The sequence below is a fragment of the Rattus norvegicus genome, chromosome 2 (genome assembly GCF_021556685.1).
Source record: "Rattus norvegicus strain SHRSP/BbbUtx chromosome 2, alternate assembly SHRSP_T2T, whole genome shotgun sequence".
NCBI classification, from domain to species: Eukaryota; Metazoa; Chordata; class Mammalia; order Rodentia; family Muridae; genus Rattus; species Rattus norvegicus.
Window position 1 is genome coordinate 33304134 of NC_141535.1, and position 24837 is coordinate 33328970.

At 41.4% G+C, this 24837-nt stretch overlaps 1 protein-coding gene and 1 long non-coding RNA gene across 4 annotated transcripts in view; both read right to left on the reverse strand.

Moving 5' to 3' along the window:
• The window catches only part of Naip5 (NLR family, apoptosis inhibitory protein 5), a 51548-nt gene extending 37522 nt beyond the window's left edge, over positions 1 to 14026 (reverse strand). For both annotated transcript variants that reach the window (XM_087617895.1, NM_001447268.1), the window contains 4 exon segments: positions 13938 to 14026; positions 8066 to 8107; positions 1944 to 2514; positions 1392 to 1491 (listed from right to left, as the gene is read on the reverse strand). In XM_087617895.1, coding sequence (XP_087474021.1) covers positions 1392 to 1491; positions 1944 to 2511 — 668 coding nt within the window. In that variant the 5' untranslated portion in view covers positions 2512 to 2514; positions 8066 to 8107; positions 13938 to 14026.
• A 4259-nt stretch (positions 14027 to 18285) lies between these two features.
• LOC147996026 (uncharacterized) lies at positions 18286 to 22359 on the reverse strand. 2 transcript variants are annotated; one of them, XR_015673813.1, is made up of 3 exons: positions 21863 to 22359; positions 21412 to 21572; positions 18286 to 20526 (listed from the first exon to the last, which is right to left on the reverse strand). It is a non-coding gene; the product is annotated as an uncharacterized LOC147996026 (long non-coding RNA). The 2 variants fall into 2 exon arrangements; XR_015673812.1 differs by lacking the exon at positions 21863 to 22359 and having other exon boundaries at positions 21412 to 21704.
• Between the last annotated feature and the right edge of the window lie 2478 nt (positions 22360 to 24837).

The window sequence follows — 24837 nt, forward strand, 5'->3', positions numbered from 1 at the left end:
TCAGAGGCAGGACTCTAGAATTCCAGGACAAGGGGACTGGAGAAGAAGCAGTGTCACTATGCCCACATTCTGGCATATAAGCCACATCCCCATCCCCTCCACACACACTAAAATGTATTTTACAAAGCATTAAGAGATGGAGGGAAGTGAGCATTCAAGTGCTGATTCAGACACTTGACTCTGAGAGAGATAATGTGGTTCAGCTTGTTTGGAAAGTCTCATACGCTGTAACAGTGATCAATTCTCTGTGTGGCTGAAGTAGCCAGCTTATTGTCATTCCGTGGGGAATTAGCCAGAGTCGAGGGCATATTCCTGACCAGGTGCTGGCAAGTGCGTACTATACTGCTCCTTTCCTTTTCGGGAATCATTCCATAGTGAAAGCTTGAAGAACAGGGAAAGAAATAAATCTTTATTTGGCAGAAACAAAGAAATTACAAAACCAGCACTAAACCAATCACTAAAAATAATTACAATATGCTTTTTCTCAGCAGAAATGTACATTAACAAAAACCTTGACTCTCTGAAACAAAACGTATTTTCTCTTGTGGCACAAGGATGTGGGTGACCTAGGACTTACCTGGTCCTCTTGCCTTTTAGCAGAGGGTGGCTTTGAATACCTGATTCTCCAGTGTCCACTTTCCTAATGCTGGGAGTACAGGTGTGTGCCAATGCACTCAGCAAGCATTTTCACTTACTGCATACTCAGCAGGATGTGACACTACTTGTAATGCCTTAAACGTTCTTGCTTTCTTTCATTTATACACCATTTCCAGCCCTGCGCAGACTAATTCATTCATTACCTAGGGTAAGTCACAGAACTGCTTCTTGACATCTTAGTATTGGGGATAATAAGTAGATGGCTGAGTAGATACAATGCCTCAGCACAAGCATGTGGATTGGGAGTTTGAATCCCAGTATCTCCTTAAGGGTGGGGTATGGTCACACACTTATTTAACCCTAGGCCTGGGGTAGCAGAGACAGGCAGGTCCCAGGGCTCACTGGCCAGCTAGTCTAGCCAATCTATGAGTTCTGGTTCAGTGATCCCTGAGAGTGATAAGGAAGACATGATAGGTCAACCTGCAGCCCACATATGCATACGTGCATACACACACACAGACACAGACACACACACACACACACACACACATACACACACACACACACCAAACCGAAAATGAATTTAAAAATAAAAGAAAAATAGCTTTTAAAATAGAAGAAAACACTGAAGCTCCTGTGACTCAAACTTGTCACTTTAATTAGTTAAAAAGATCTGGGGTGATCCCATATTGGATAAGAGAAAGATGAGAACTCAAGGGAATATTCCTACAATGTAGCTCTTTTGCCTCTGGTTTTATTTTGCTTTGTAAAAACTAAAATAATTATCCACTTACTTGGGGAACCACTTGGCATGCTCCTTCCAGGGATCATCTCCTTCTTCCCAGTTTCCCAAGCATCCGCCACAGGAGAAACACTGCACAGTGTCCCTTTTACCTACAGAGGCAGGAAAGCATATGACTGACCGGCAATAGCGCGACCTGTGTCTTGGAGCTGACTAGAATGTACCAGAACAAGACGCACTCCAGCCCAGCACGCCTGTTCTTTGTAGGTGCTGCAGAAGTGCTCTAGCACTGGGCTATACCCTCAGCTCACTGCTGCTACACTGAAGGTCTACATGTGAAGAAAAGTAACACTTGATACACAGGCAAACATATGTGTCTGTGTGTGTGTGTATGTTTACAGACAGATGTATAGCAAACCAATAAAGCTACACTAAACACATATTAAAGCAGAAGCAAAATTGTTGCACTTGAAATTTAATGAAATGCATCCTATGTTTAACATAGCACCTTCATCAGTGAGGGTTCACTAAAAAATATTACACACAAAATGAAACCTAAACTTTAAATACCACAGAAACACCTCACCAAACGGACTCCTCTTACCTGTGAAGACAAAGCCAGCAGCTGAGAGTACACGAGGTGATGTCCCATGGGCATAAAACGGCCAGTCCTCAAAGGACTCCAGTCTGGCCTCCTCCTCATGGTACCTTGCTCTGCCACCTCTCGGCAGCGTCTCTGGACTCTTCACCCGTATGTCGTACTTGCCAATGTTTCCAACATCTTTGCCCGAGAGGAACTCACATTGGGATCGTAATTTCCTGTGGCTCTCTATGGGAACTTTCCTGAGGCTAGTACCAAAGAGGATTAAGCTACAGCAGAAGCACTGAACCCCATGTCTCACACCCGTGTAGTAAAACCCAGCAGCTGCCATCTCCTGTGGGGTCCACGATTTGAACGCATCATAGGTCACAAAAGTCTTCAGCCGTTTGGCTTCACTGCGCATCTGTGCATTAAAACCTTTCTTCATTTTCATCCGTTCTTTATTCTCTTCTTCTTCTTGGCTCTTTACCAGCTGAACTGCATCCACCCCGAGAAGAGCAGAGAGCTCAGGGAGACATTCACCATCAAACTCAGAAACTTGATCCTCAGAGGCCTCCCCATGCTCAGCCATTTTCTAAAGGGAAAGGAGAGCAGACAATGGTGATAGCCATGTTTTTACTACAAGAGCATGGATTTAGGGCCCAGGGTGTTGCTCAGTGGGTAGACACTTGCACCTCACCTCTGGACCCATGAGGTGAAAGAAGAGAACTGACTCCCACAAGTTGTCCTGACTTCTACATGGACATGGCGATACACACACACACACACACACACACACACACACACACACACACACGCCCATGCCCCACACTACCAAGTAAAGGTAACAAAAGATTTAAATACACATCGTGTCCTCAGCTTTAATGAAGGCAGAAGATAGTAAAGAAATACCTAGACTGTGGAGATAGGAAGGAAGTTGTTTGAGAAATTATAAAACATCAGTTCTCACGTGCTTACTCACTCGAGAAACAATCGCTGTGTCTACTTGTGACTGCAGCAAGCAGAGTAGGCCATGAGGACCATCAATGAACAAGACAAATAGACCTGGTTCAATCCATAAAGGCTTTTTTGCTTGTTTGTTATTCTGAAATAGGGCCATGCTATCTCTGTATCCCCTGCTAGCCTAGGACTTGTGGTTGAGAGCAGAGGAGACTGTTTGACCTAGGACCCTATTTGGTTTCTCTCTTATACTAACCTACATATATGGCACACACCCCTGCTTCACATCCACCCTGCACTGGGCTCCTTTCTTCTCTGAAGCACTCCTGGCAACATTCAAGTTTAGACAATCTCTAGTCAAGGGTAGCACCGATGCATGAGGAAGGAAGAACGGACAGGCTGATCTCACCTGAACTGGTTTGTGGCACATATGCAGGGTAGTCAAACTGAGTCCTCAAGTAGACACTTAAGGAAAGTCACTTATCGACCATTTTATCCATATGTGTAGTTAGGTATGGATGTGAGGAAAGTCAGATGCACTATGGGAAGAGCCATGCACAGGAACTAAAGGTTTGGTTAATTTTGCCTTCCACACAAAATAAAGAACCAGTGTCCCTACAAGTAACCAACTCCCTCCTTTTCTTCAACCCCATGATTGAAAGCCCCAAACAAGAGTCAAGGTGCTTCAGTACTCTCATTGACACATCCACTTGTCAATCTTGACAGTGTCTCCTCTCTAAATCTAATATCACTCAGCTCCGATAAAATTATTTGGCCTCTTTTGAAAATCAGTTTGAGCCTTTGCCCGGAATCACCCAATCCAGACCACGTCAGACTGAGGAATGTGACACAGGTTTCCACCAACAAGAACAGTTCGAAATGTTAATAATCGAACCGTTTTTGTGACATGAGTGTACACTTACCATGCATGTCATAGAAAAATATATACCAGGGGAGGGGGAGGGGTTAGGGGGATGTTGGCCCAGAAACCGGGAAGGGGAATAACAATTGAAATATAAATAAGAAATACTCAAGTTAATAAAGATGAAAATAAAAAAGAATCAGGAGATCACAGTAGGAGTCACTTCCTGCAAAATCGACAACAGATACCAAAGCTCTGAGATGGGAATCATCTTGGCATGTCAAAGAACCCACATACAAGGCTGGTGTGGTTATAGCACAGCAGGAATGGAAAAGGGGGGTTGGGGATTTAGCTCAGTGGTAGAGTACTTGCCTAGCAAGCACAAGGCCCTGGGTTCGGTCCCCAGCTCCGAAAAAAAGAAAAGAAAAAAAAAGGAATGGAAAAGGATAGAAGAGAAATGGTGAAAAAGAAACAATAAAGTTTCATCTATAGAATCATGAAGACCTGGGGTGTTCTGCATAGGACTGTGGCTCCTGATTGCCGTGACCCACATTTGGAATAGGTCACTTTATCAACTGTACAGAAAATGGATGGTGGAGGGAAAGAGTGAAAGAAAAATGTGTCAGCAATCACTTAAGAGGAACTGCAGTTATCCAAGCAGGAGTGATGGAGGGGCATGGCAATGTGGCTCAAGCTATGTCAATGATCCTCAAACTTGCCTACAGCTACAAGCACATGAGATGAGACATCTTAAAATTCAATTAGATCATAATCAGTGAGGGTAGGACACAGCATAGCCTTGAAAAACTTTTCCCTGGGTGATTGATTTCATATGAAATGAGCTTGGGAAGGACTGATGTGAAGTATTTTGAAGACATCTCACTGGGCTTACTGTCAGACTGGAGTATGAGGAGGTAAAGAAAAAGAAGTAATGTTGCTGCCTGCACTTATAAGATGAGCAATGCATGGACATTAATCCTATTTATTAAACTGGGAGACTCCAGACAGGGGAGAGGCTTGAGGTGGAAGGTGTTAGAATAGAGATTCCAGTTTTGCATGTGGAGATTTTGAGGTGTTTGCTAGATGTTTTATATTATATGTTCTATGTAAGTTGACATCATACAGGCAAAAGAGCAATCAAGACATCTCTAAAGAGATAACTCTTTGAGACACCATTGTAGAGATAGCATAAAAGCTTTGGAAAAAGAGGAAGACAGCAGACAAGTGAGATTAGCCCGAGCCAAAAAGAATGCTCAGAGGACTTAGCCTTTGCAATCACCTGTCATCTGAGTCTGAGGATCCTCCTAACCTTGCCTTGATCGTTTGGCAAAGCATTCGTGTGGTCTTAACTCTGCTGTTTACTCTGGCCACTGGTTCCACATCCCAAGACATCCCTGTTGGAGTTGTTTGCAAAGCCTCCCAGTCAAAGTCTGAGAGCTCTTGGATTCTGACTCTGCCCCTTTCTAACTTTAGATCTCAAAACGCCCGTTCCCCATAGTCATGCAGACAGAAAGTGTCCAGGGAGGCTGTGTAGTGCCAGGCACTGAACTGGTTCAGCTGAAGGCACCTGGCTTAATTCTCAGAGTCTCACCCACCCTCTCTCACACAGATGTGCCAAACATGATTCTACGATATTCAGATATTGTTCCCTTTCTGTTATTGTTTATGGATCTTTATAGAACTTATTTCTTAATAAAACATATTTCTTATGCCAAAAAAAAAAAAGAAAAAGAAAAATATATACCAAATCCTTCGCCTGGCAGAGACAATTCGATAAAATTACTCGGTTCTGTAAAGCAGAGGTGCTCAGAGTGGGCCCCCCAAAACAGCAGTACCAGTAACAAAGTCCTAACTCAAGCAGAACTCTGGCCAGGTAAACACAAGGTTATTGAGGAAACTTAAACTCTGCATTCCCCAGAAATCTCCAAGACAGAGTACTGTTTCCCAGGAAACTCACTACAACTGCCTGGGACAAGGACATCTATTCCTACTAACCCAAACAGCGTGCAACTCCCAGCCTGTTCCTACCCACACCTCTGCTCCCTGTCCCCATAAGATTGGCAAGTCTTTTCCTGCTACACTATTCTCGGACCTCCATGAGATCATCAAACAGATTAACTTTTCAAATAAACTTCTTTTTCCTACCCACGGAGTGGTCCAGTTCAGAGGTTTCACTGCACCCTCAATTACAAACTCCAGATGGCCTACTCCACATGCAGGCAGGGATTTGAGTCTGTCAGGCAGCCACCGGAGTTTCCAAGTCTTTAGACCTCTTTAAATAGGTTGTGTGCAGCGCATGGATACTGACAGGCAAGTAGACAGTTTAATAAAGGAAAGATTCTGATTAGTTAAGAATGGTGCCAGACTTGGATCATGACCCAAGCCTAAGTGAGGAAGGGACAGCTCTGCATGATATTTCACACAGCATCTGTCCAGCGTCTGCCTCTGCCAGGGCTCTTGCAAAGCTAGCACTTCTTTACCACGCTCCTTTGGTTGAGTGAAGCCCAGGCCAGGAAGGGTTTTCAGTCTTCAACAGCTGCCTCTTCTCTTGTTAATCTCTGAACTTTATTGGCTATTCTTCTGACTTGGGGACATAATTACTGTTATAGGTGCTGTACGATATACTTTATGAACTATTCTTCTCTTAGTTAAAAGTTTCATTGTCCCATTAACAGATATATATCTGCAGTGTACTGGATGTTAGAGACTGAGCCCGGGTTCTCTATTTGGGCTAACAGGCTTGCTTTAACCAAGCCCTTAGTTCTGTCAATGGTCCAGGATGGGTGTAAAGGATTGAGCCCAGGGCCCCACCACCGAGCTACCCCAGCAAGCACAGCCATGGGCATTACAGGGACCTAGAAAGTTAAGTAATAGTAGGCAGAGACAGCAGACTCTGGGTTCCTTTCATGAATAAATAGTTTCTATTTTCTTACTTCTCCTTATATATTGTTTAGCTGCCAGAGAAAGAACTGCAGCGAGGGCTTGGGTAAACGGTATTTTTTAACCCCCTAATCTAAGTTCTCCCTTTTGCATTTCCCTGCCCTTATAGACCTTCTGACCTGTTGCAAAGATTAGAACAATGCTTATTACTGCCTCCTCCTTTAAGAGCTAATCCAAGAGACTTGTCAATCACCCAGCCAAGAGACCGCTCCACAGGGAGTCTGACTCACCAGAAGATGTGCTAAGAAGATGAGCAGGATAATTATCCCCACAAAGGACTGTGTTGGTACTTAGAGAACTTCCATCAGGCGGCACTGCTAAGGCTGTCCAATTTTCAAAGTTCTGACTCAAAATCTGTAGCTTTGGGGGCTTGATGACTACAAACACTGGATGTTCTTCCAGAGGACCTGGGTTCCATTTCCAGCACCCATGTGCCAGCTCACAATGACCTGTAACTCCAGTTTCAGGAGATCTAGCGCCCTCTTCTGGACCCCATGGGCACCAGACATGCACTCGGTTGCACAGACATATATGCAGACAAAATACCCATTGTGTGTGTGTGTGTGTGTGTGTGTGTGTGTGTGTGTGTTTCTTTCTATTTATTTTTTGGATAGTGAACAAGCCTAAGCGTGGGTTCTTGACACTTTAGACTTCCCATTACTCCAAAGATCCCCACTCCCAACGCATATGCTGCTGCTTGTTGAACTCTATTGCTGAATTTGTCTGTGTTCTTGGTCCTAACTAAAAAGCATGACTTCTCTCCTCTTCTCCATTTCTCTCCTTCAGGCAGCTGCATGATTTACACCTTGCCTGCCTCATTGGTTTTTTTTTCCTCTAAAACTCTAATAAAATGATCCTTGTGCTTACTTCTGGTCCTCTAAACTTTTTTTAATAACCAGACTTAGAAGCCAAAGAAGAAAGCCTTGGTTTCCCCTTAACGTGTTGTATGATAGAGTATTTGTGACTTGTGAGTGTGGGCACATGCATGCCACAGTGGTCCTGTGGAGGTCAAGGAATAACTTTCGGAAGCTGGCATTTTCCTACCTCTACAGTGGAATCCAGGGATTGACTTCAGGCTTGCAGGACAATCTTTTACCCACACTGCTTTCGGGTTTCTTGTATGTTGTTGTGTTTGTTTGGCTACTGTTGTGGTTTAATTTATTAACACTTCTCAATGGCTACTCCCCTGTGGTAGCGCATTAATGCCACTGCCACTTTTCTCTTTACAAAGATGGGTTCAACATGCTACAAACAAAACCTTTCCCCAAGTTTAATTTCCTTATTCCTGAAATAAGATTGCCCAGCCAACCACAGACATCCGGCTAAGGATTCTGATGTCTGTTAGGCATTGGCTCTGGCTAATGATCACCTGAGGTCGTTTTACCTTCAGTTCAGTCAGGCTCCTGCTTCTTCCTCAGGTGGTTTCCTGCAATGAGATTTCACTTATCAGAACATTGTGTCTCTCTGGAACAGGAAGTAAAGTCTGCTTACAAACCAAGACCTGATTTCCCAAGGGAAAAGGCGTCTCCATGGCTTCCTAGCCCAGCATCCCAGTGGCCATCTGGGGTGACAGGCATGAGCTGTGAGGAGAGGCTCCAGTAGTGGCCACAAGTAGCTGAAACAGGCTATGTGGTTCCACCAGAACCCAGTGGGCAGTGGCTACGTAAAGCTCTCCAAGAGTGTGCCATCGTTCAAAGCCACACATAAATTTAACTCCTCTACAAACACTCAGCCAATCCAACCCCAGTGACTTTGAAAACACAGGTATGCAAAAAATATCAAGCATAATACGTGATTTCTCCAGGAATCAAGGAAACGAGCCAGTTTTTTGATCCATTTTATCTTCACCTGGCATCCAGTAAATTAATTCTATAAGTTGGGCTTTTAAGAGTAACCCAAATCCTAAGATTTTTACCACTTGCTAAGTCTTGTTTTCTTCAGCTAATGCACCCCTCCTAGTGGTGACCTGATCCACTGGAACTCTGAGTTACTTCATTCATGCAATGGAACAGTGCTTCTCAGTTGAATCAAATTGAACCTTCCCATCAACAGTTTGCAACACTAGGCAAGAGGATTGAAATATCCTCTGGAACAGCAAGGTGTGGTGGCAATCACCCTCAGTCCCATCACTCAAGAGCAGAGGCAAGCGGACTTCTGAGTGCAAGGCCATCCTTGGCTACAAATCAAGTTCCAGGACAGCTATGTAGTCTTGGTTAGCCTTGGACTTATGGTTATGCTCCTGCCTCAGTCTCCCAAATGCTAGATAATTGATGCATTCTCTTTACTACATTGAGAGAGAGAGAGAGAGAGAGAGAGAGAGAGAGAGAGAGAGCATACACATGCATGGCAACTGTCTTAAAGTCAGAAGAAAGCTTTTGTGAGTCAGGTCTCTCTTTCTACCAAGTGTATCCCAGGGATCATACGCAGGTTATCAGACTTACAGACTTGGACCTTTACTTGCTGAGCCATCTGGCCAATCAAACTCAATGCATTCTTAAAAACCCCTCAATTGAGGATGAAACAATCAGAAGGTTTTAATCCATTAGATCCACTATCATCTATAATTAACTTCCTGTATCATCAATTTTTATCACAGACAGTAAGAGATTTTTAAATAATTCATCTTGGCTATACAATAGACTATTTCTTCAATGAAGTCTGAATCTCTTGACATTACCCTATAGATCAGTGGTTCTCAACATGTAGGATCAAATGACCCTTTCACAGGGGTTGTGTAAGTCCATCAAAAACACTGATATTTATATTAAAATTCATATAGTAGCAAATCTACAGTTGTAAAGTTATAGCAAACGTAATTTATAGTTGGGGTTCACAACACCATGAGAAACTGTATTAAAGTTTCACAGCATTGGGAAAGTTGGTCTATTGTTTTAAATTAAATACTTAAGTAGGCTTAAGTAGTTCTAAATGTTTCTAGTGAGAGACGCAGTGGTGACATAGAGGCATGAGGGAATGACTTTCTGATTAAACTTGAGGGCTGTTCCACATGGGAGAAATTCATGCCTGCTACTGTAAACCAGGCTAAAATCCTTTGGTTAAACTGGGTATGGTGACACAAGGAGTTAATCCCAGCACACAGAAGGCAGAAGCAGGAGATTTCTGTGAGTTTTAGGTAAGGGTAGTCTACATTGAAAGTTCCAAGACACCCATGGCTGCAGAGCAACATCCTGTGTAAACATATGTTTTTTTTTTAAATGTCCATAGCTGGGAGGTCATAGTCCATATGGGGCAACTGCTCTAATTACTTTTCTTCAGATGAAGTTGTGATAAATACTATGACCAAAAGTCAAAAAATACTCAGAAAAGAAAAGATTTCCTTTAGCTTACAAGTCCAGGTCATAGTCCATCACTAAAGTCAGTCAAGGCAGGAACCTGAAGACAGGTCTACCTGTTATTCCACACAGCATTACCTCCAACCAGGAAACTCCCTTCACAGTCAAAGAAGTACAGCATTGGCTATGAAGACTGCTACAGACCAGCTAACACTCAGCTAGCCTGCTTATATAACTAATGGCCACCCACTTAGGGATGGAACTGCCCGCAACGGGCTCGGCCCTGCTACACTAATTAACAATCGATAATATCCCACAGGCATCTCTACAGAGCAACATGATCCTTGAATTTCCTCAATTGAGATTGTCATCTTAGATAATTATAATCAGTGTCAAGCTGACCTCCAAAGCCAACCAGAGCAGCAAACTATTACTAATGTTTTGCTCTATGGTCATGTTGTCAAACTTCTGTCTGAATATTAGTGTTTATTCCCATAGATTACTGTAGCTCTCAGTCGTGGTCAAAGAAGTTCCTTCTGCAGTGGGCAGAGGTCAATGTATGGATTCCTACTTGGTCAAAGTGTTCAGAACAAGTAACTCTTGAATGCTCAGCCCCAAATGAGACATCTATATCAACCTCACTCCATGAGGCTTAGGAAACATCATGGATCAGAGGGCAGAAAAAAAAATAAGAGCGAGAATGAGGAAGAATGCTGTAAAAGGTGGTTTTCTAGATATGGTGTGGACTTTGAACTCATGAACCCAATAGCAGCTGTGGTTAGTTGCACAAACCTCATAACCTTAGGGCAATCGGCATTCTAGCATAGACAGGGGAAGGGCTCATAAGGTCCCATCCCAATTGAATAACTTATTGGCAGTTCAAGGATACTATGGAAGGGGCTGGGGATTTAGCTCAGTGGTAGAGCGCTTACCTAGGAAGCGCAAAGCCCTGGGTTCGGTCCCCAGCTCCGAAAAAAAGAACCAAAAAAAAAAAAAAAAAAAAAGGATACTATGGAAGAGAGGCAGGTGTTTTCCTCCAGGGGTGTAGCCAGTCATAGGTCCCTATGACACAGAGGATGGCCCCATACCCAGACAGACAGCAATAGTTCAATTCAATTGATTATGAAAAAAGAAAGGGAGGGGCATAAATATGGGAAAGGACCTATATGGGATGTGTGAACAGAGCTAAGGGAGGTGTGTGACTAAGATATATTATATGCATGTATGAAATCTCAAAGAATATATTGAATTATATAAAATATATAAAATAAATTTTAAAGGCTTTGTAAATAAAATAGCTAAAAGATTTTAGCACACAAAGAACATATGCAGTCAATACGTTTTTGAAAACATTTTAAAAGATATATTATATGTATCATGAAAAGATATGTCTTTTTTATTTAAAAAGAAAGATACTTGAGACTCTCAAATAATAAGTAAAACAGTATTTTTTAAGAATTATTTATTTTATGTATATGAGTACACTGTAGCTGTCTTCAGACACACCAGAAGACGGCATCAGATCCCATTACAGATGGTTGTGAGCCACCATGTGGTTGCTGGGATTTGAACTCAGGACCTCTGGAAGAGCAGTCAGTGCTCTTAACCTCTGAGCCATCTCTCCAGCCCCCGTAAAGCAGTATTTTTAACAAGAACTATCCTGAGAAAAAGATCCTGGGGACTGGAGAGATGGGTTAGTAGTTAGCACTGCTGCTCTTCCAGAGGTCCTGAGTTCAATTGGGACCTCGTGGTGCTCACAACCATCTGTAATGACTGAAGGCAGCTAGTTTACTCACATACATAAAACAAATAAATCTTTTTTTACAAAAAGGAAAGAGAAAGATTCTTTACAGGTTATATCTCAGAGAAGCCTTAGCTGGCCAGACTGGCCTGACTTTTAACTCTTCCCCATCACAGAATGTAAACTCTCCAGGCAGGAGACAACACTTGTAGGATATAGTCATCATGGCATGAAAATCACAGTGCCAGAATCTCAAGGTAGCAGGTCATATCACATCCTCAGTCAGAGAGTACAGAGCGATTGATTTACTCCACCTTGTTAAATTTACATATTCTGGAGATTTCACAAAACTAGACTGTAATATATAGCCCTTCTATTTGGTTACATCCACTTAGCATAACGTTTGCATGATTCATACACCACATGACACGTATCTGTACTTAGCACTCCCTTGTTAAAGTTTTATTTCTGTATATGTCATACTTTATTTATCCAATCATACTTATCAGGCATTTAATCTGATTATAATGTTTTAGAGTTTTATCAATGAGAGTGGTACACATATTAATGTTCAAGTGTGGAAGTTTTTCCCTCTAAAATCTCTAAGTGCATTTTCATACACACAAATTAACATTTCATTCCCTTCACTTCTCACTATCAGGCTTATTTATGACAATACATTATGTACCATGGACTTGTCACACCAGTAAAGTTTCCTCACTACCTTCAGACTATTTTACTCAGACCATTACAAATGCCCTTGGGTCCTCTCTGCACACCCAAGGGCTTCAACACATCACATTCAGTGCTCAGTTACTCAATTTAGAAAGAAAAGAGGTTTCTTAGTACACTTCAAATGTGATAGCACCAGGCATGGCACTAAGAGAAGAACTACCTAGTTGAGTTTCTGATTGTTTCTTTGATGTGTACATTTGAGGCAGAAACTGACCATGTCATCCACAATACTTCTGCCTCCACTTCCTGACCGCTGGGATAATGGGTGCTTTCCACCATGCGCAACCATAAGAATTGCTTTAAAGAAACTGCAAGTTCTGCCTTTGTGTCATCAGAAGACAAGGCTATAATAAATTAGAGATTTGCTCTGGTGCTTTCACGCTTTGAGGAGTTGGTGGAACTGACCCTATTGGCATTAATTATCTTATCATTTGAAATTTCAGAAGTAATTCCATTTATTTCCTCCTTTTGGGATGTCATTTCCAATCATTCCCCTGAACATGTACATCTAGTTTACTAGACCTGAAATCTTTTCATCCTCATTGTTTCCTTCCTAAAGGATGACATTGTTCTTTAGGTCATCATCCAACAAAATTTGGAGCAAAGGACCAAGGCAGTCTACAACAACCTCTCTCTATTCCGCAACATCTGGCTCACATTAGAGGTCATCCACTTAGAGAACTTCTGAAAAGTAAATCATTACTTAAACCAAAGGGAACCTTATGAACCTCACTTTCTGCATATGACCAATCCTCAGTTCCTTGTCTGCCTTTTCAGCATTTCAATTACCCCACAGGAGTATTCAGTGCATACCTGTAGCTAGAGTGGAACAGATCCTCTTAATATCATGTCTTAAACACTCTACCTTGATCTTTTTCATCCAGTGTGCAATTTGTCTTCTACCCATATCTCTACAAAAATTACAGCGTACTGAAATGAAACTTGTTCCATTTGTTTTTATTTTGCTTTAGGGACATGGTCCTGCTATAAGCCCAAAATGACCTCAGTGTTGACACCATCTTGCCTCATTCTCCTGAGTGTTGGAATTCTGTGCAAACTGAAGACCTTTAAAGTAAAGTATACCTTTTGATTTAAAGACACATCTGACAATCATGTAGAAATGATCACATTTAACAATACTAATAATATTTTTTCAAGACAACTCTTTGTCGCTAGTGTATTAAATCCCCCAGGATGAAGCACAACAGGAACAGGGCTGCTCAACTCTTTGACTAGTTATTTTTGGTGGTCTTGTGATGTCTTCCCCTTAAAGTCTCCTTAAAGATGACAAAAGTCATGCTCTTAATCAAAAGACACCATGGCCCAACTGTAGCTTCCTGTTCTACCCTTTTCTAGAAGGAACTGGCCATGACCTGGCAGCTTTGATTACTTCATGTTTCTTAACACAAGCTGCTGTTTCTTTTGCTGGGGTAAGATACCCTGACAAAAGCAACTTAATACCAAGAAAAAGGGTTGTTCTGACTTACAATTTGAAGGGATGAGTTCCGTCGTGGCAGGAAGCTGTGGTAGAAGGAGCAGAGCCTACTGGTCACATTGCATCCTCAGTGAGGAAAAGAAAGGAAGAAGTTGGGCCAGGCTATAAATACCCATGAGGCTATATCTAAGTACTCACTTCCTTGATGAGGCTCTGCCTCTTAAAGGTTCCACCAACTGCTCAAACAGCACTGGAAGTTGGACAACAAGTATCCAAACACATGAGCTGCCTGTAAGGGCTATTTATACAATCATTTGACAATAATCAAGTACCAGTATTCTCTAGGAACTTCATATATATATATATATATATATATATATATATATATATATATATATATATATATACACACACACATATATACACACACACACACACACACACACACACACACACACACACACACACACACAGTTTTCCTCCTCCTCTTAGGCTCAACTTTCTCTTATTTAAAAAAAGATGTTGTGTTGTGTTTATGCTTGTGGTGAGGTTTACACATGTCACATGGTGGAGGTATGTGGTAGAGGTCAGATCTCTCCTTCAACTAGGTAAATCCTGGGGATGCCTATCTCCCCAGTTGATTATTTTTTTAGCATAGGCTCTCAAAGAAGCCCTTCAACGAGAAACCAAGAGAGTATTTGAGGAACTAAAATTCAAATTTCACAGCTAAGTAAGTTACTAGTTAAGACTCTATTATATTAACATGGGTAGTCAGGACCCCAGAAGATATAAGTCCCAGAAAATGTATTTGAGTTTGAACAGTTTAGGATTTTCCTAAGTTTTGTGACAGTATTTTTGGGGAGACACAAACAAGCATCTATTCACCCCTAATAGGGAATCAACCAAAGAATACCACCAAAGTCCTACTTGGGATCAGAAGGGTGGTTCCCACCTTTAATCCCCACAAGCCAGAGCTATACAGTGAAATCCTGTATTTAAAAAAAAATAAGAAAAAGATCTTGGGCTGGAGAGATGGTTCAGTGGTTAAGAATGACTACTCACTGCTCTTGGAGAGTTGTTCTTGCAGAGGATGGAAATTCAATTTCCAGCTCCCACACCAGGCAGCTCACAATTACCTGTAACTCCGGCTCCAGGGTATTCAACATCCCTGGCCTCCATGGGCAATTGTACAAACCCACAAACTGACTACACACATACACATAATGAAAAATAAAGCTTAAAAATCCTAACTTGATTTGACCCAGTGAGTTTTACTGTGGTACTTTACAGGAAGATGGGTGAGGAGTTATTTATGGGAACAGAAATGACTCAGGAGTTGAATCACTAAAAGTCATTCCAGCACAGATGACAGTTCGCTAGAACTAGAGGACCGAGAGCATACCATACTACCTGCAGGCAGTTCAGCATGCTGGAAAGTGTACCTTCTAAGTAGTTCAATTTGTCTGAGCCACTTCAAGTCAGTTTAACTCATCTCAGCTTGTTTGAGAGTGCATTAGGTAGTTTTTACTGCTTTTATATGTGTAGTGAGGGAGAGGCCTAGAGAATCTAGTCAGTTTCAGGAACTTCCTGAAGCATTTGAGTTGTTTACTTTTTGAACTTAACAATTCTTCCTGCAGGATGGAATGTTTTGCCTCCTTTCAAACACCCTGTATCTTAAAGAGCTTCTCTCCAGATGAAAGGTTTTTGTTGAAAGCCTGGATGATTTCCCAGAGGCCCTGATGAAAAGACAAAGGAAATTGGCTTCTGTGTCTTTGCAGATTGGACAAGATTCAGGCTGGGGGCAGAGCCAAGGCCTTAAAATTGTAAAGGATTCAGTTCCTGGGAACTTGGCATTTCCAAAGAGACACTGGCATTGTCATTGCCAAGGATGCTTTGTGGTAGGTCTGTGTTGCATTTGAAATATCCTGTGTTCCCTTTGTCTAACATTTTATTACTTTCCTGTCGACTTCATCCCATTGTATGATTATTTTCTGCTTTGTCCCATTTCACTTATAAACTATATGTGAGATGCTGTACTTCTTTGGTTTGTTTTGGTGGCAGTGGTGGTGGTGGTGTTCTGAGACAGGATCTCTGTATAGCCCTGGCTTTCCTGGAACTCATTAAGTAAACCAGACTGGCCTGGATCTCAAAGATCCGACTGCCTCTGCCTCTCAAGTGCTTGAATTAAAGGGTATGCCACAACGTCTGGCCTGATACTGTACTACTTAATAAGTTTCCATGAGCCTCAACTTGTGTAAGACCTCCTGATTCTGATATTATTTATGGTCTTCATTTTTTCATCACCTGGTCCTCCTTCTTAGGACTCTGTCACTGAAGAAAGACCTGCTAGTCTGGGTTAGTTTAATGTTGGAGGAAAGTGCTATACCAGATGTAGTTTACTCTTTGTTCCTCTGATAAACACCATGACCCAAAGCATGGTATGGAGTGGAGGGATTTTATTTCAGTTCACAGGTTACAGTCTATAATCAATGGAAGCAAGTGCAGGAAGTCAAGGCAGGAAACTGGAGGCAGAAATTGAAGCAAAGACCATGGAAGAGTGCTGCTTACAGGCTTGCTCTCCATGGCTTGCTTAGTCTGCTTTGTTATACAACCCAAGACAACCTGCCCAGGGGTTGGATTACTGGGTCCTCCCATATCAATCATAAACTCATAAATACCAATCTGATGGAGGCATCTTCTCCTGAGTTTCCTTCTTTCAGATAGATCTAACTTATGTCAACCTGACCAAAAAAATAAATAAAAATTAAAATTAAAAGATAAAAAAAAGCACCCAAGCAGTACAAGGATATATTTAATAAGTATTTGCTACTGAAAGTCTATGCCTTTGAGAGTGATACCTTCTGAGGTTTCTTTCTGTTTGGTTAGGGTTTGGGGGTGGGTGTTGGTTTTTTAACAGTCTCACATTATAGCCTAGTCTGGCCTAATATTATGATGTAGCCCAGGTTGGGCCCTACTCATAACAACCCTCTGATCTTAAGTATAAGGATTACAAGTATTGGCTACCACTATTATATCTGTATGGTGCTTTTTTTAAGAATCTTTCTTTCATTCCTAATATTATAAATTATATATACATATGTATATATATATACACACATACACACACACATACACATATATATTACACTATATTCCAATGGCCCTTTTCAATTCATATACACTTGGCTCTTTCATCAACCCTGAGAAATAATTTTCTATAATTTATTTCTCATGTTATTCCTGTTTTTACTCTTTTCCTCTAGTATCCTCATTCTAGGGGAAAATGATAATTTATCTTCTTTCTCCTCATATATTCTCAGTATTGTGCTAATTTCTGGGTTTACCTTGATTTTGTGTGGGGGTGGGTAGGTTTGCTACCAGGATTGAACTCAAACCCTATGTGTGCCAGGTAAGTGCTCCACCACTGAGCTACATCCCTACTATATTATATTGTTCCTCCTCCTTCTCCTCCTCCTCCATCTCCCCTCCATCCCTGTATTTCTCACAGTGGCTTTGCATTAGTTATGTACCCAATGCAGACCTCAAAATGGCCATCCTCCTATCTCAGATTCTTGAGTAGCTGACATTATATAGTGTGCACCATCGCATTCAGTTTCTGATGTATATATTATCAGATAACTATTGTTGTTTGTTTTTGAGACATGGTCTCACACTGTTAACCTAACTGGCCTTGCGCTGGCTACAGAGCTCAGGCTTTTCTTGAACTTCTGATCCTCTTGCCTCCACCACCCAAATGATGGTGGCATTATGGTCTAGCAGGCCAGTATCACCAGTCCTGGATTATGATAGCATTTTTAAATTCCAGCAATTATAATTGGACATGGTTCTGTTTTGTTTCCTGTATTTTCCTTTTTTTTTTTGTTTTGTTTGTTTTGTTTTTTGAGACCATGTTTTCTGTGTAGCCCTGCCAGTTCTAGAACTCACTCTGTTGACCAGAACTTACAGAAACCCACCTGCTTTTCCTCTTTAATGCTGGGATTAAAGGTATGTGCCAGCATTGATTGTCCATTTTCATGTAAAGTTATTATTGAAAAGAGTTTGCTATTTCCTCTGAATTTGTTAGTAACGTTTTAGTTTGCTCGATTACAGCTGTCTCTTTTTTTCTCCCTTATTAGTTTTGGGAACTTGTTTTGCTATGTTGGACATGTTTGATTCTTTCCCATGCTGTTTCTGTTAATCTGTTTCTTTCATAGAGCATATACTTTCATGTGCTGTCATAGAAACTGTCTTTCTTCTTCTTCCTCTGTAGTAGCAGTTCTCAACCAGTGGCTCATAACCTCTTTGGTGGCTGAATGACCCTTTCATAGGGGCCACATATCTGATACCCCCCTGCATATCAAATGTTTACATAATTCAGTAGCAAAGTTACAGTCATGAAATAGCAATAAAATAATTTTATGGTTGTTGGTCACCACAACATGAGGAACTATATTAAAAGGTCCCACACCAGGAAGGCTGAGAACCAGTGCTCTGTAGTATTGCTTTAACATCCTGCAATGTTGGTTTGACTGTCATAAATAGCATCCATTTGTATGTCCTTAAAACTCTTATTCTTCATCAGTCGTGAAGGTTAACTTTTCTGGATAGATCACTCTTGGTTCAGGGTTACTTGTTCTCAGAGCTTCAGAGTTAACAGTTCATGCTCTTCTGGGTGCAGACATCCTTGCTTTGGTAAGATGAGTTGATGTATTCCTCATTCCATGCTAATAGTGTTTCCTTACTTTGTATTTCTGACATCTTGACTATGAAGTGAGGGGAGTTTCTTCACTAGCCATATTGACTCAGTATTCTGAATGCCTGTTGTGTTTGGATGTCTACTTCTTTCTCTGGGTTTCAGACACTTCTATTATAATTTCATTAAACATTATCTATTCATTTTGAGTTTATCTCTGCTCCTTCTACACCATGCCCTCCTAAATGAATCTCAGACTTCATGGAAATATTGTTCATGCTTAATTCTCTCCTTATATATGTCTGTTTGTACAGCTGTCTCCTCTTTGTATTCTCATTCCTTGTTTGCTCTTCTGCACGGTCTTGTCTGTTGGTGATACTTCCTGATGTGGTTTTTAATTGGCATTTCTTTCACTTTTAGTATTTCTATTTGATTTTTAATGTTTTGATTCCTTTGCTAAGTTTTCTCTTTATATTTTGGACTTTCTTCTCCAATTTATTAAATTTTCATTCTCCCTAGAGACTCCCTTGTGTAAATTTTGGATAGATGTTCTTAACTCATCTATCTCCTTGAGACTTCTTTATGATCATGAATTCTTTCTCAGACATGTCATTTATCTCACTGACTTTAGCTTCCATTATAAAAGTTTGGAATGAGTGATGTGATGGGTCATTTTGCCATTTTTTATTTTTCTTTTTGTGTTTTGTGTATGTGTTGATTGGACTTAGAGTTTTCGAGTCTCTTCCAACTCTCTAGGTGTCTTTTTCTGGGAGTCTTCACAAATCTCAGCTATGGAGACTGGTAAAGCTTGGTGTTGACTCCAAACTGGCTTTACTGAGGTGACCTAGATGAGACAGGGTAACGACAGGATCACCACACACTTATTACCAAAGTGGCCACATGGAATAAAAACCCCAGTGGCATGCTGAACTCTGTGAATCTGCTAGGGGCTAGAGGCAAAATGCCAGTTTCACCCTGAATTCTGACTGGGAAGAAGAGTCAGAACTTCAGTCTTGTGTGATCTCTAAGAGCTTTAGAGCCAAAGCCTTTGCACAATGGTCAATGCTGAGACCTCTATAGCCAAAATTCCTATCTCGTGGTGAACTCTAGAGCTGCTATAGCCAAATTTCTGGCTTGAAGATAAACTTAGGAATTACTAAAACCAAAACATTTGTTGTACTGACATCTGGGATCCCTGGAGCTGCAGGTACTTTTCTAAGATAGACTCTGAGACCACTGTAGACAAAATTTGAGTCCTAAGGTAAATGCTCAGATCAAAGGCCAGATCCCAAGGTGATCTCTGGGACCACTGGAGCCAAAGACCAGGAACTGAGGTAAACTCTGGGATCGCTAAAGTCCTAAAATAAACCAATGGAGCCAGAGCCCTAGTTCCATCCTGAATTGTATGATCCCTAGCCAGAGACCCTGTCTCACCTCAAGTTTTAATGTTTTTTGACACCACTTTCAAGATGAAAACATTTTCAAATGCACACTGCCCTAGTTTGTTTTCTGTTCCTATGATAAAAACCTAACTATAACTAGCTCAGGAAAAGCAGAGTTCTTTTGGCTCACACCTAACAGTCAATCACTGAGGGGCACCAAGGCAAGAACTCAAAGCATAGAGGCAAGAACTGAAGCAGAAAACATGTATGGTACAGCCTTTCTTCTTTCTTCTTCTTTCTCCTCCTCCTCCTCTTCCTCCTCTTCTTCCACCTTTTTTGTTTTCTTTTATTTTTTCTTTCCATCAAAGTAAAAATTCTGGTATGTCAATGGTGACCAGTTCATTGGTCATATCCTGAAATTTGATTTGAGTATTGCCAGTGACCATATGGGAGGGCCAAATTCCTTTGCTGTCATGTTCCCATAGCCATCTCCATCTTCATCCAATAAAGAAAAAACATCTTCAATTCAGCAGTTTGTTTTCAGCTAGCTGATCAATCGTGGTGCACTAAAGGGAAGCAGAGAAGGAAGGGGTAAGAACTCCTGCTTCAGTGAAGGGGGTACCTCCATTGCTGCAGCTAACTTACCTGCACAGCCATCCTATACCAGTAATGCGCCACATCCAGGACTACCAGACCCATTTTACTCACTTTAAAATTAGTTTACCTTTTTATTATTGAGACAATAATTTTCCTATATTTAAAATATATCAGTACTTTGTCAGATATTTACATTTTTAGTGTGACTTCATTTGAACATCGTGTGTGTGTGTGTGTGTGTGTGTGTGTGTGTGTGTGTGTGTACATGAGGACCTCAGTTCATGTCCTAAAACCCACATAAAAACACTGTGTGTGATGCATACAGCCAAAATCCTAGTTTGGGGAAGCCAGGAGAATTACTAGAATCACTGTTCAGCCATTCTAACCTCATTAATGATTGCCAAGCCAATAAAAGTCCCTGAGAGGGGGGGGAGTGAGAGGGAGGGAGGGAGAAGCAGAGAGAGGGAGAGGGGGATTGATTAAGATTACCAGGTCAAGCTCAGTGGTAAATATATATATAACCCCAGCTACTCAGAACAAGGCAAGGCAATTACTTATATCCAGGAGTTACAGAGCAATCTGGGCAATATATGGAGACCCTGACTCATCAGATAAATCAGTTTGTAAAATGTATAGCAATAGAGGAACTACATTCCCAGAATAGGGCAGGGGGATGTGGAAAGGAACAGCCTGGAGCTAACCCATAGTTTTCCTCATTTTAAACACTTTACTCTTAATTTTTGAGCAAATGCCTATGAATAAAATTCAAAAAGACACAAGCAGGTATCAGCTTCTTGGAAACAAGTCTCCTTTAGATGTGACCAATACTTTCAAGAATTTTCCACTGTACTAACCTGGGCCAGAGTCAGCATAGCTCCTCCCTTCCATTGCTGTTAACACTTGGCATACTGTTAGCACTTTCACATGAGCACCTTTACGGGTCTCCCGTCGTCACTTACACTGTCTTCTTTTCATTATGTGTATCCCTAATGCTTCAACTCTTGATGTGTAAGGTCTGTTGAGTAAATTTATAAATGACAAATGAGGTGTATTGTTTCTAGGACCTTGCTGTGAGGAGTGACTCAACCAGCAATTTACACAGGTAAACGGAGTCCATAGTCCATCTAGTAATAACCCCTCCCCAGAGAAGACTTACCCAAATGAATCCTCTGTCGTGCAGATCTGAACCCACAAGAACTATTAAGAGTACTCCCCAGAAGGTGAACTATCCCTGTGCCCCTTGGTTTCCTCATATAGGCCTAGGAACTCAAACGTCCTATCTTTCTCCTAAACTCTGTAACTTACTGATGGTCTGGAGATTCCACTAACATATTTCCCAAATGACTGGTAGCGCCCTTCTTTCTCCGCATTCAGGAAGCTGCTTCATGGTATGATCTTTCTAACCATTACAAAGATGGACCTGAACATGGGTATAATAAGGAAGTTGTGTCATAATCCTGTAAAATGATAACTGTTCTTTTTTGTGAATAGCTTAAGCCCTGCTTATTTTTGTTTCCACGAATGCTTTGTCTCTGAAAAACATTAATTCTTTGAAATTTTCATACAATGCAATCTGGGCATATTCTCCACATACTCCTCCCAGATCCATTCTGACACCCTTAGCCCTCAACTTTGTGGCCTTTTCTTTTTCTTTTTTTTTTTTTCAAATAATTCACTGGGCTGGAGAGATGGCTCAGCAGATAAGAGTACTGGCTGCTCTTCCAGAGGTCCTCAATTCAATTCCCAACAACCACATGGTGGCTCACAACCATCTGTAATGGAATCTGATGCCCTCCTCTGTTGTGTTTGAAGACAGCTTCAGTGTACTCACAGAATAAAATAAATAAATCTTAAAAAAAATTCATCAAGTCTAATTTGTACTCCCCATATATTCTTGATGGCATCCAATGGAATGTGGCCAGCCTAACAGTGGCCACACTCCATACTCTTAAGGAAAACTGACTCTCCTTCCCTGTTGTTTTCCCTATCTTGAAACAGATCTTGTATGTAGTAGTTCTAGTTGTCTTAAGACTTGTTATATAGACCAGGCTGGCCTCAAACTAAGAGATCCACTGTCCCTGCCTCTGCCTCCCTACTGTTAGGACTAAAGAAGTGTGCCATCACGCCCAGCCTGTACTGTGTCTCTTTAAAATAATGGGAAAGGGATGCTGAGGTCAAAGAATTTACACAACTAAAAAGGATTGTGCCAGAACCTGAGAACTAGGAAAAAGAGATGGGAACTAGGAAAATGAGGAAATGCTTTCTTTTTTTCAGTCTTTCTACATAACCCTGGCTGTGCTGGAACTATGTAGATCAGGCCTGCCTCTGCCCCCCAAGTGCTAGAATTAAAGGCATGAATCACTATAGTGTCTTAGGAGATGAATATTTCTCTGGGGAATAAATATGTAAAATTATAGAATTGTATCTCTCATTTCCTGTTTTGTTTTGTGTTTGTTGGCACAAGATCTTACCTTAACTCAATGACCTTGAACTTGAGGTAACACTCTTGTCTCGGCTTCCCAAGTGCTGTAATTGCAGTTCACCATCTTACCTAGGTCATCTTTTATTTACCTTTTTCCTACAGCACGTGTGGATGCCAGAGGACAACTTGCAGCAATCACTTCCCTCCTGCCTTGTGAGCCCCAGACTGAACTCAGGTCACTGGGCCTAGTGGCACTTGCCTCTATGCCATTTCATCAGCCCTCGTCTTACTCTGGATGTTAGTAATTTGGTCTCATTTTTATCAATCAATCTACTTCAAGATCTATAACTCTGTTGATCTTGTATTTGGACTTAATGATTTCTACTAGTTCCCAGTATTTCTTTTGATTATTTTTACTCACTCAAATATATAGTATATATATATTGAATGTTACTAAGATTAAAGTAAAAAGAGAAATCTTAAATGAACCTGAAAGAAGGAATAGAAGAAAGTGGTAAATATATTGCATCTTAATAAACAGTAAGTGATTAAGACATATTAATGTCTTGTGAGACAGAAGAAAAATGAAATAGATAACAATTATATTTGAGGAGGGAGTCAAATGAATTAAGGTTATTTTGATCCTTTTATTGTCTGAGGGAGGAGTAAGGAACATAACTTTAGGTTCAACTTAGGTTATGATGATCAGAAAGCAAACTCCTGATGCCTTCTCAGATCCCCTTGAATCCTTTCTTTCCAGAGTTGATGCTTACCTTCTACTCCAGCACGGCTGCCCTTGCTCAGCTTCCTTGGCTGGCAGGAGTCCAAACTGAAGTCACCAAGCCTACCTGTCCTGAATTGTCACTGCACCTTTTTCAGAGCTGTATACAATGCCACACTATTAAAACGAGAACCAGGCATGTAGGTCACATGAGAGAGTGCTTACCTCACGAGAACACACTCTTGGGTCTCATTCCCAGCATCACAAACAACGGGGTGTGATAGCTCTCATCGGCACATGGCTCAGCAGATAAAGCAGCTTGCTACCAAACCTGACAACCTGAGTTCCACCCCTTGAACCACATGGTGGAGGCTGAGAACCGTTAGCTGTAAACAACTGTTAGTTGTTTTCTGACCTCCAACATGCAAGGGAAGGCAAGCATGCACCACCTCCACCTCCACACACAATAGGCAGGCAGGCAGACAGGCAGGCAGACAGACAGACAATTACTTTTTCTCTCCCTCTCTCTCAGAGGTATTCCTTTGTGGCCCTTTTTATAACTGTACACTCCAAGCAGGCACTCTTGCTGGGAGGCGCCTACATCTACTCACAGCTTGTCATGAAGCCTGACCACCATGCTAACACACTGTATTATACCACACAGTATTTCCCTAGCATTTTCCCTGTTCTTCCTCACCATCGGTCCCCAGATTGGCATCTCTCAAATAAAGTAGCAATACTTTATCTTTGTCTTATGCTATTTTCTAGGGAACTCATGTTTAGAAATTCCACTGTAGTGGCCATTCCTGGTTTGTCAACTTGACTATATCTGTAATGGATTACAATCCAGAATTGGAAGGCTCACCTGTGATCCTAATCTTGAGGCTCAGAGTTACAAGTTTCTGACCTGAATCTTGGCATGGAGATCTTGAGGCATAGTGGCTATGAATCCCATGAGACTTAGGCAAACAGATCTCTGAGTTCAAGGTCATCTGGGACAAACCAAGCCCCAGATCCAGGTGTGGTAGTACGCACCTTTAATCTGGGACACACCTGCTGCTGGAGACCTACTAAGATTCTGTCTTCTTCTCCTGCTTACCTTATGGGACTGAACAATGTATAGACCCTTGAACTTCC